Raw genomic sequence first — 12,869 nt, forward strand, 5'->3', positions numbered from 1 at the left:
AATCTGCATCATCTTCACAATGTTATCGAAGCGTTAAGGAAACAAAAATTCCTCTAACAGATCCCAGCTAGATTCTGCAAAACAAATTTAGACTGCAACCTTTTTTGGGCAGGTACTCACTCATACATAGGGCTTGTTCAAAACATACCATAATTGGTCCCTGATTTCTGTAGGAATCCAAAGATCCCATCATAACTACAGTGATATATAGAGACTTCATGCCAATAAGAACACGTTTGTATGTGCACCCTCATCCCCCCACCCAAAACAAAGAATGGGAAAACACACAACTTGCCTTTTTGAGAAGGCCGCCCCACCTGGAGCTGCTGCTTCCTCCTTCTGGGAGGTACCATAAATTGAACTGATTGCTGTTGGACTTTTACAGACAGGGCTCTTCCTTGTTGGGCTCAAACCTGCTGAACTGTGCTCAAACGGGCCCTGATGTGACCCTGCCTGAAACGAGGCGCCACTTTGTAGAACAGAACTCATCTGCGAAGCATTGGAGAGTGGAGGGCTGGACTTCTGCAATGGGCTCGGCCGAGGTGAACGGCGCCTCACCACAACAGACTGGAGGGGGCTTTTTAGGGCAGGACTGCGCTCTCTTGGGCTAAGCTCTGGCACAGAAGCTCTTGAAACTGAACCTGAACCATAGCTGGTCATATCCTGCCATGGTTTTGACCCCTCAGATGCCTTGACATCTTGACTACCTGCTCCAGAAAAGGACTGCTCCTTCGAATCTTCGCCTTGATTATCTCCTGTAGCCTGTGATGCCCGTGTGTCCTTGGATGAGGACTTTTTCTCCTTTACAGACTTTCTCTTGGAAGACTCTACACGACTGTGGTTTGAGGAAGACCGAGAAGATGAAGACCTCCTAGATCTATCAGAAGATGACTTATCGGAGTTTCTAGAATGGCTCCTAGACCTCGGTGATGGGGACCTCCGCTTCGGGGACCGAGAACGCGACCGTCCCCTGCGAGGGCTGTAGGCCTGGCGATAATTTTGCCAATTGGACCTGTAATTTCCATAGCCTCCTCGGTTATACTGGCCCCACGGATAAAATCCTCTGTTCCGCCCACGGAAATAATACGGTCTCCTGTACCCTCTGTTATGACCTCTGAAATCTCGGTTCTGATAGACTCTTGGGTGGTTCCTTTCTCTATTATGAGATGGAGAATATGATCTTGAACGAGACCTAGAACTGGAAAGAGAAAAAAAAAAATACAATTATTTGGAAACTTTCCCCTCAATTAAACTTGTTTATTGAAAACTGTACAGAATTAAACAACCCATATTGGAATCTCCTTTAAAAAGGTCTAAAATGATCTTTTTTGCTTGCCTCATAACCCCGTCTCATTATTCTAAACATGACACTGTCTGTTTTAGTGAAAGTCCTTCCCCCACACCACCAGTAACAGTACCCAGTATCTGTACTACAGTTGAAGAGGAGACCCACAGCCTTAGGTCACTGCTGAGATCAGGACAAGAACAGCTCAGTTCCAAATGGTCTAGGGCTAATGTTGCCCGATACCTGCCTTCACGAGACTAAGTGGTTTCTCTTTCAAACACCCAGCCTTCGTAACTCAAGGTTACACCTAACCCCAGCTCTCCTAACAATAAGCCAGGGATGCATTTCAGCCTCAAAGGGCAGCTCCTCCTATAACAGATTTAAGTCCCTGCAGCACAAAGGAAGGGCTTCAATGGAGGGTTTGGCAGGGGAATCCTAAATGACTTTCCCTGCTAGAGACATTAAATGAATGCCAATGCTTCAAAATGAAAACGACAGCACTGAAGAGTAAGATCAAGGACAGGGTGTTTTCTATTTCTAATCTCAAAATGTATATGAATCGCTGAGATTCAAAACCTTGAGCTCAGTCAAGTGAAATAAGCTATAGAGCTTCAGGAACAGCGTGCAAAATGCACGTATTGTGCCTGCAGCCTGATGCCAGGAGATGGCACTGTTTAATACTGCAAATCTCTTTTAAGGGGAAAACAGAGCTTTCAGGTAGGAAGGCAGACAACATGGAAGTTAAACACGTGAGGTTATAGATTTGAGCAGTGTTTCTTGGGGCAGACAATATAAAGTTTTTTTCTCCCAAGTACAACTGTTTTCCCTTAGTTTTATCAAATATTTGAAAACTGCAATTGTTGCAGAACTATAAAGGCAGCAAGATAGCTGAGGACAGCTCAGGTTAATACATTTTATTGAATACGGGGAAGTCAGAGAGCTATGTTTACAGGGAGGTGTTTTAGTAACTTTGCACTTATTTAAAAAGTGCAGACAATGTTCCCGCTAAAAACAAACGCACACAAAGGCAATTTCTACACGCTTTACTCAAGTGATACCTATTTACTGCAAATATTTTAGGATTCTTTATTAATAAAGATTAAATTGTCACTGAAAAAGCAACGCTTTTAGCAGCAATGTTTGAATCACTTATCCTAGTAGACATTCCCTACTACTTTTCTCTCCTCAAAATACTTTTAAAAAAGTACAATAAAACACCACACTTTACTACTACTCCTAAAATGTTAAAGGTCTAGCCCAGCTAAAACATGAATTTTAAGTGCAGTTTTCTTTTGCCAAATTATCAAATACATTAGTGTTTAACAGGCAAGAGCTTATATTACAGCATTAGCTACACCCAATATGCATTTAGTTTAATGTAAACTAATTAATGGTTTCCTGAAAGCATTTATGCTCTGCTCAAAACAAGAAAACAGTACAACTTACCTGAAACAGTTTTTCATTTGAAAGTGGTATCGACAAGATAAGAAAGATGGAAAGACACATGCAGATGCAGGCAGTGAAAACAAACCAATTTAGAGAGGCGATCCAGAAGCACTAAGCAGAATACATACGGCTCCTGTCCCCAAGTGACTAATTTATTTGTTACCAATTACTAGTAAGGAACCTGCTAAATGCTGCTTCCAGCATCCACTGTCATTTTAGAGAGGCACGGAACATGAACCTTTCACACTCAGAGCTGCAGAGACTATTTACAAGAAATCATTTTAAGATGCAATGTGAAATGCAAAAGAAATATGCTAGAAATGATAATTATCTTTCAAGTCTGACAGACTCCAAAGCCAGCCCATTAAGTTAGCAAAGATCATTGTTGAATTCTGGAGATTCCACTCCTATAATAGTGGGCAAAAAGAGAAAGAAACAGAGGAAGATACTCTCTCCTGCAAATAAAAACTACACAGACAAGGCTGACCAGAATCAAGCACGGCAACACAACCTACAATCTGAGTTGAGCCACTAAAACAGACTGAAACAAAATAATGTCTTCAATTTATTGATACAATAGCGTCATTTTTTGTTCTGTGCTATGATTCTGCATTAGACCTACCTCGGTGAATACACTAAAGTCTTACAAGATGACTTGTCTACAATAACCCCTTCCATCTCAATTCTCTTTTACCAAGTTATTTACAGCGCTAAAGTTGTCCCAGCAGCAACACAAGGTTAGGGGAGATTTGTCTTATTTGGATCAAGGAGCCTGAGTTTCCATTCATCATAGCTGCCTTGTAGCTGGTCAGATGTTCCCGAGTACAATGCATCTTTCCTAAAGCTCCAGCTTCTCTATAAACAGCTCTGTTCCACTTGAAGCTCCACCCCATCTGGTTTTGTCCAGTCTCCCTCTCTCTCAGTTGCTTTTCTGCATCTTAAAAATCCTTTTAATAATTCAACAGTTGCAGAATTTTCAGAATACTTGTCAGGCATTTTAGACTAGTGAAAAACAGCTGAATAGCATTATACCCTGTCCAACTGGAGGGGGAGGGGTGGTTTTTTTGGTTTTTTTTTTAAAAGCAGAGCAAATGCCAAATGGTGGTTTTGCAAGATACAAAATCCTCCGCTAGTAACTTCGTTGCTTGGATAACAGAAATCCATAGTTTTGTTCTTTTAAGAAACAGTTTAGGCTTAAAGTGATCCAATTCTGAATAATCCACAGGCAACAGCTATCAAGCACTCAGAGGATTTTATCAACGTATCTCTTAGCAGTGAAATTAACTCTGAATCACATTTCCTTCCTATTTTACTGTTGACAGTTCCCTTACCAACTCCCACTGTCCTGCAGGTGGGAGCAGGTGGGGGAAGAGGACTTCATATCTACCTTTCCCAGAAATAGTTTGGACTGCCACTCTGTAAAGACCCAGCTTCATTCACAGCTCTAAGAAATGCATGACTTTTCCAAAAGGCCTTTTTTAAACCTCTTAGCAATTAAGCTAAAAGAACAGAAAGAACAGAGAAGTTAACAGACAAGGCATTCTGCTACAGAATCTCCAAGCTATGCACCCATGTGTTTGTTCTGGCAGGGAACAATCTTAAGAAGACAAGACTTTCTCTGTGCTATTGGCACCTTAAACTATAGATTTCATAGACATTAGGGTGGGAAGGGACCTTGTAAGATCTTCAGGTGCAGCCCCCTGCCCAAGGGGCAGAAAGTCAGCTAGGGTCAAAAGATCCCAGCAAGATAGGCATCTAAATGTCAGAGTGGAAAAAAAGTGAAAAAAGTGATCAAAAGTAACTTTGGTCTGCCAAGAGGTTTAAAGCCAAATCTGATATTTTCCAGGTCATAACAAAAACATTTAACCTTTCTTCTCTGATTATCCTGGCTCAAGAATACCTGGCAAACATCTCTTCAGTAACCACTTCAAGTCTCCAAACAAAACCTGGAGAGGTTGAACAGAGATATATAGCCAGCAAACAAAAGGTACCATCTGACATTGCTGGATAATAGACATGGGGCTTTTCTGTTTTAATTCATTTCATGAAGCACTTACAGAAATAGTGGAGGTTGGCTGCAAACTAAAGCAAGAATCTGAGAGAGACATGCCGAGGCTTAATCGACTTCAGAGCCTAATACAAAGGTTTTCCTGGGAGGCCCGGCGTCACCATCTAAGCAGACAGAAGAGCCCTCTGAAGGGCACAATGAGCCGTATACATTACCTGAGCCTACGTTTTCTTGATCGTGAGACAGAACGGGAGCGGGAGCGGGACTTGGAAAAGGAACGGGAACGTGATCTTGATCCAGATCTTGATCGGGAGGAGCGGGATCCAGATTTCGATTTGTTAGTTTTGGACATCTTTGAAGCTCCTCCAATCACACCTGAAGAAATGGGGATGGAAAAAAAAAAACCCCAACAAGTAAGTGAGAGGATCCTGCCAGCTTTTTCAAGCTCTCTCCCTGACTGTCTGGACAACCACATATGTTATTATAATGGAGCTTGACAAAATTATGAACAGGACATCTGAGCAGTTGCCTGTGACAGCAGGCAACTAGACTCTCGGACACCAAACACGCTCTTCCAATCCTATGTTCCTGTGAAGAAGCATGCAGAGTTGGTAAGCTACTCTTTGGAACAAGCATTGCTTTTTAAAATGTTGCTCTCCAAGTTAGGAAAAAACAGGTAGAAGGAAGCCCCTCTGCCATGTAAATATCTTTTCCTCCTGAAAAACAAGCCATTTCATTTTTTTCCACACCATTACCAAAGAACCACTTACCGCCACTTCAAAACAAGGGTAAGAGACTTTAACAAGAATTAACTTAAAACTTGCTTTACTTTCAATTTTCAAAATAAAAGACAAAAGATGATATTAATAAAATAGCCTTCCCAGATACACAAATCTCAGCCCTCAGCCAAAGATCCATCATACTATGAAACTCCACACAATATCTTGAACATCACACTGCTTTTATAGTATAGTTTATACAATTGCTATAATCAGCTGAAAGAGTATATCACTCACTGAAGAGTCTTGTGGCAGCCAAAATAATTCATAAGTCCTTCCAGTGATTCAAACACCGACGACAGAGGAGAGCATCCCATAACATTATCTGACCCAAGTACCATTATAGTATACAAATATTTTTTTTTTAAAAGATGAATTTGCCTGTGCTATTTGCACAAAAAAATCCCTGTGCTATTTGCACCAGACCCACAAAAAGTTAGACTAACTTATTTTTTAAAGAGACCTTAATTCCTACAGTCCACCGCCCTAAAATTGTTCCCATCACATCTACTGACCAAAACAAACCACAGGGATGGCAACCAACGACATATGTGCCACAAAGGGTATAGGCCGTCTTTGTGCGTGTGACATGTGGCAGGACCGGGGGGACAGGAAGCACAATGGCAGAGCAGGCAGGGAGCACAGGGCAGAGTAGCAGAGCAGGCAGGGAAAGTGGCACTCATGGAGGGTGCGGGGCTAGAAGCAAACCCAGCCTTCCATACTGTAACAGGTCACAACAGTTCCATCGTTTGTCTGAGAGTTAAACTAGACACAGTAAGAGTTGGCCCGACATCATTTAGTTCGGCTAAGCAGCAAATCCCTTCCAAATCAAACTTTTATAGTGCTGCAGGATAATGCTCCACCTTTCAATTCCTCACTGGCTTCAACAAAACTTTTCCATTCAGTCTGAAAATGCTCTGGGCTCTAACTGGAGGAAAGAAAAAAGAACTGTCCCTCCGACTTGCAGAACAAACTCTTCCAGTCTTCCTTTGGTTTCCTCCATTCCTAGAACTCCAGGAATGAAGCAAGAGTTAAACACTGTTTGTGTTTAGATTGCTAAACATACTGCATTAGCACTTGACATCAAAAAGTTAAGTTTACTTCCCCTACCAATTGGGTGGGACTGAGGAGGGTCCAGTGTTCCCAGTTTTAGAGTGCTGGGTTGTTTGCAACTGAACAAGCCCTAAATTTCAGTTGCAACAGGATTAAACCCAAAATACATAGCACATCCCATGGCAGAGATTTTCAGCAGGGATGGACAAAGATCCACTTTAAATAGTTGTTTTATAGGAATTAAATTGGAAAAAGTTACCAAAAACCAGGAACATAACAACTTTCGTATCAAAAGTGCACAGTGACTCTGGAGAGGTTTCAGCAAACCCCGGCCTCTACACAGCTATGCTCAGCTTCCCCTCAACTCTTCTCTCTTACCTGTTCCCACCATCTCATTCAGAAATCTGACTCACTAAAAGATATTAGTTTGGGGATGGGGTGGAGAAGGCACTATGCTTACAGCAGGGTGACAGAAAACCAGCTGGAAAGAAAAAGAATAGTTTAACTTTCCCAGGAGCACTAAGGAATGCCTACATTTATAACAAAGGGCCTGTGACATTCTCTTCACAAACTCTGGTTCACTATTAGCTCATTCTTTACCAGGAAACTCCTTAGATTGGGAATCATGTCATCCCCCTCCCCCCCCCCCCCCAACACCAACTAAAATATTGTGAAGATACATGGCAGACACCAAAGGTGCCAAAGAAAAAGTACATGCTGATTGATAGCCATGTCACCACAAATGTGAAATGGGCCCTGCCTGCAACATGGGGAGTGCAAGGGCAAAAAGCACAAGCTAGCTGTAAATTCATCATGCTATTGCCCATTCATCAGTTGGAATGGATGTTTGTGCAGTCTTACAGAGAACTGGCGTGTTAAGAATTGAAGTAATCTATGCATACCACGGCACACTTTTTATACATCTTCCAAATTAAGAGCTCAGAGTGTTTTACATACGTGTTTCCCACAGGCACGGTAGGCAAAACAAAGCCCCAAATTTACTGAGGAGGAAATCAAGACAAAGAAAATTCAGATTTTTATAATCCCATATTTTGCATCATTCAAGACAATCGGACACGGACACCCCTCCCCCCCCCCCCCTTTGTGATTTGAGACAAGGCAGGAGGGAGGGACTCCATATCACCTAAGCCTTTTGGGAAGCTTCAGTAGCAGAACAAAGACTGCTCCTGAAGCTGCTAATGAGGTTTTAAAGAAACCCAACCTTCACTTAAATCAGCATGTCAGGAAAATGATTTGCCATTCTGCTCGACTTTCACCTTAATTTGGCTTTGACTGCACTCATTTTTTTTTTTTTTTTTTTTTTACACCACAGTGTGAACTGCCAGCTTTTGCTGCCAGCATAAATGCTCTTCCCAATCTACCCTAAACTCCCTGACCTTCAGCTTGCACAGATTCAGTTAAAAGCAACTAGCCTAGAAACAAACAGGTGTCTTCGGGATATAGCATTTAAAGGCTACTTAGAATATACTTTTAAAAAAAAATTACAAATTCTGATACTTTGGCAACTATGGTATCAGTGAAATTATGACATCAAAGGAGAAGCTAAATAGATGAAAAGGGAAAGATGCTTTTGTTGGTACCCATTTACTTTTCTAGTGTTTAAGGAACACTTGAGAAAGGCTATCTGCAGATTTAAGAACCAAAATAAACATTTAAGAATCATCACTTTCCAAGACTAGGTTCCCTGACCTAATAACCTTTGGATACATGCCTTTAGAGCTGATACAATTCTTAATTGGAATGAAGAGTACCAAGATTCCTTACCTTTATTTAATGAGGGAAAGAGTTTGCATGAGTGTGCGCACACACTCCTCCCTGCCATTTTTTTCAAAATATATTGACTGAATTAACTGACAAACAGTTTAGAAACAGCTTATTTATCAAAAGAAAGGGTATAAGTCAACAAGATAAATACTGTTTGTAATAAGAACCGGAAAAACCCTAGAGCACAATCAGTGGCTATGTGCAGGATGGTGCATTTCACCAGAAGCACTGCTTAACTCTCCTCCTGAACAAGCTGCAACGTTGTTCTCTCCCTTATATAACAGATGTTCTCTGAAGCTGAATAAGGATTTCAACCTAGCATCTATGCTAAGGATTGAGGCATGGGCCATTTCTCAGTACTGTTTGTTACAATAATGGAAGAGGTTTTGCTCAATCTTATTATTTTTAGGATAAAAACATCCAACTTAACAGATAAATCATGGAGCCAAACACCTGCAGTTCTAACTAGGAATAGTAAACAAAAATGTTTGCATTTCAGTTCTGTTCACAAGGACCAAAAGACCCACTCTTTTGGGGACAGATGGTGAATGCATAAACAAGACAGAAACTAGACAGTCTCCTCCCTCCCCCCACCAACACACACACACACACACACACACACACGCAGTTAGTGGGCACCCTCTGTAGTTTTGAATGAGAGATTAATGGTACAATGAAAAACCACAAAAGTTAATAAATACTCTCAACTAGAGGCAGTGGGGCTAAATGAAGTCATAAATTGTTCTAAAGTTGGAACTGTAACCAGCTGCAATCTGTTCGCCTCATTTTCTCTACATCCGATACTTCTTCTGCATAGGAGAAGCCATATATAATTCGCTATACTTTTGGAATTTTAATAGATAAATGCCAAGTTTTATCTTCCAGTATCTGCAGATCAGGCCCACTGACTCCAAGTGAGTTACCTACATGTTTTCCAGGACAGATACTGACTCAGTTTATAAAATGCTTCCTAACTGATAAATGCCAACTCAAAAATTCCTCTCACAGAACCTTCTTCGTCTACACTAATATTAACAATGGAAACAAAACACTACAGTTGTAATTACAAAGAGTACGTGGTTTTGTCTAACTTGTGCGCCTGAAACAGAGGTTAGCTTCAAGCAACTGAAGTCTCCCTTCCACGTTGGAAATGCACACATGCAGGCCTGGAACCAGATTCCTCATCTGGCACACTTCGAGACACACACATACCAGAACAAGCATCTGAGGCAAAGTTTCTCAGTATTTGGAGCTGGAAAGACTTGGCAAAGCAAAATACCCCTAACACAAGAGAGATTACAGGCTCCAAATCCTAAGCAAAGCCACATATAAGGATATAAGCTACTATCCCAATAAATTTGGCTCTAAAACATTTACTGAATTGCTACCAGTCATATTTTAAGATGGACCCTCTCACTAGAATCCACACTGGCCTCTTAATGCCCAAGAAACGTATCATGACAAGCTGGCACCATCAACCTATTTCATTTATGATACAAATGCATGGAAATAATGGTTGCGTAACCTGATCTCATCAGAGGGAACATTTCCTACTGCACTCCACTAATTGCTTCAGCCACAAAATATGATAACACAACATGACATTTTTTTAAGATTAGAACAAAGGATAATTGTATTATTTACACTGGTAGAAAATATCATGTACTTTGCATAAATAGTATTTCCTCAAATGCCAGTATTCATTGTGTATGTACACTTAAAATAGTGAAGGACTGTTTGCCTCTTAAGGGCACAAGTAAAATATTTCAGACTATTACAATATAAATACGTATAGACATGTAAATGACACTTGCAAAGTGGGCACATTTTACAGACTCGTCAGTTTTCAACTACTCAGCACTCTAACAAGTCAGTCCTTTATAACGCCAAACATTAAGTCCCCAAGAGCCAGAGACATGAAAATGTATGCTTTGGGTGGAAATTAGTAGAAATTATACTGCAAGGTAATGTTGCGTCAGTAAGATTAGAGCTGCCATCTGTAACGCTTCCTGAAAGATGTTATACATACCTGACTCTCAAGTTACCAAACTCATAAGTACTGGAAGTATACCACAAATGTACAAGGAACCACCCTCTATTACACTGTTGTTGCTCATCCGCATTACTGACGGACTTAACTATATTTTGCCTTAAAATATAAAAGCTACGCTGCCTACTATGACAGACTGCCAACTCTCATGACACCCATGACAACTTCTCACTGCTGAAATCCCCCTGAAAGTCTTACAAATCCATGTTCCTTAATGGGTGTTAAAACAAACTTCCTTCCTCTTAAAAAACAGTGAGTTGCTCATACACATTTATTTTCAGACTTTCTCCATCTGGCTGAAAAACAGCTGACACTGTCTGTCCAGTGCACCCTAGTACAATCAATTTACCAACACAACCTCAGAATAGGACAAGTCAACATTTAAAGGAGACTATTACCACAGGAGATTTAAATAGAACTGTTAATACCAAAGTAGTTACTAAACAGTACTCGGTTTTAACTAAAAAAAAATACAACAGAACAAGACTGATGTACAAAACAAAGGCTCCTGAAACATGTTATTAATTCAGAAAATGATGAATACCTAAAATAAGTAAAATGTCTCCCCACCCCAGGAGCAGTGCAGTCAGACATTGGGGGTAGAGAAGGAGAAAAATCTGAATAAAATCCTAAACCTGAAACTAAAATTCTGAAAGTGGAACTTTCGGGTTGTCTCATAATACATTCTATTAATGCGTCTCCTGGCTGTATAAAAACAGATTATTACTACCTTTTTTTTTTACTGCTAATGTCAGATCTCTATAAAATGAGCTAAACTAAACTAAAGAATATTCTGCCAGGATTGAGAAAATGCCTCCCAGTCCTCCCCCCCCAGTACAGTATGAGGTAAATTCAATTACAGTGAAAGAACTGTGCCACAGAAATACCAAGCAGATAATAAGTTGTTACAGTTCAATAGCTTAGAAATTTCGCAAATCAGAAAAGCAACAAGCATAGAGATGCCTATAAAACTATGCTTTTCCCTAACCTGTTTATTAAAAACTATTTGGGAAAGACAAAAAACTGGTTAACAAAATATTTCCCCAATCTTAGTTATTTTTTACTGTAGGATGGGGATGAAAAAAAATACAAAATGAAATTAAGATTTTTGAAGCAAGTAAAATGTTTGGAAAAAGGACAATGTTTTATAGCATCCAATGTGAAAATTACTGATCTTGCAATCTGAAATTGGAATGATCCTAAAGAACAGATCCTTAAAACTGAAAAAGGTGTTACGTTTGGGACAAAACAGTATTTAGAACTTTATTGCTCAGTAAATTATTTTAAAACTGGGCTCATCGACACATCTGAAGCGCAAGCGTTGAATAATACAGGTATTTTCAAATTAAGATTAACATTAACAGGATACAGTGGAGAAGTTAGGCGGATTCTACCTAGCTTCTGTATCCTTTGATTGGATATGGTTAAAGAACTGAAATCAGCTTTATTTCCAAAGACCAAGAAAGCAAGGCAAAATAAATAAATAAGGAAGTAAAAAAGAAACAGGAACACTTAAGAGCCTATTCTTTGTTCACTAGATGGTTGTTTAAACAACTAAATGCTTCTATTTTTAATTAGCAGAGAATAAATTAGTCTCTCTGTTGCACGCCTCCATTTTAAGCAAATTCCAATGGACTGACTAGCAGTGCTTTCATTTCCAGTTGGTCTCTCGGCATCCAAAGTACATGTGTCACTGTGCGATACTCACATAGCAGTGAGGGATCAGAGGTCACAACCACTTATTGGCACAGCAGAAAAGCACTAACTGATGCCTCCCTTTCAGGGAAATGAACTCTTGTGACAGAACATTTAAGTTAAAAATTAAAAGAAAAATAGTTACAAATATATCTGTCGCAACGTTACCAGCTTTACCAATGTCCACTAACCAACAGCAGACTGGAGGTTAGCACAACCAGCCAACGTGCAGTGGAACTGAAGGACAAATGAGAGGCAGCAGTGAGAGGAATTAAGCAGTCAGACAGTTCACAAAGATATCAAATGGCAAACATGACGTGATCCAAGTGGCACCCTGAAGAACCTGTAAACATTTTTTCAGCTAAATAGTTGTTGCTTTGATAATGTCAGTAGCCACTAAGAAGCTATATGCCTCAAAAAATTACACAATTTATGGGACCACCGCAATGGATTTAGGGACTATTTTGCATTAGCCAAAAAAAAAAATTCCAAGAAACTTGACTATAATGAAGTACAGCAAGATTTACTCAATAAAGAATACAATATATGAATAAATGATCCTTACTGGATCTGGTATTGGCAACGGGGGATGACGTGGTAGGGGACCTACAGATCGGTAGCCATCTGGGGGACAGTGATCACCTAATAATAGAATTCTTCATAAGACGTCGAGTGGGTAAGGTAACTAGTAGGGTGAAAGTGCTAGACTTTAGGAAAACTGATTTCAATGAACTCAGGCGATTACTCAAGGACGCACTGCAGAGTAGG

The 12,869-nt window shown here is 40.2% G+C and overlaps 1 protein-coding gene across 4 annotated transcripts in view; it reads right to left on the bottom strand.

Annotated features, from left to right (window-relative positions):
- The window catches only part of THRAP3 (thyroid hormone receptor associated protein 3), a 63,132-nt gene that overhangs the window by 15,167 nt on the left and 35,096 nt on the right, over positions 1-12,869 (bottom strand). For all 4 annotated transcript variants that reach the window (XM_059729442.1, XM_059729443.1, XM_019489840.2 and 1 more), the window contains 2 exons: positions 4,955-5,114; positions 296-1,198 (listed from right to left, as the gene is read on the bottom strand). In XM_059729442.1, coding sequence (XP_059585425.1) covers positions 296-1,198; positions 4,955-5,091 — 1,040 coding nt within the window. In that variant the 5' untranslated portion in view covers positions 5,092-5,114. The remainder of the gene's footprint in view (positions 1-295; positions 1,199-4,954; positions 5,115-12,869) is intronic.

The sequence above is a fragment of the Alligator mississippiensis genome, chromosome 6, assembly GCF_030867095.1.
Source record: "Alligator mississippiensis isolate rAllMis1 chromosome 6, rAllMis1, whole genome shotgun sequence".
In the NCBI taxonomy this organism is placed as follows: domain Eukaryota; kingdom Metazoa; phylum Chordata; order Crocodylia; family Alligatoridae; genus Alligator; species Alligator mississippiensis.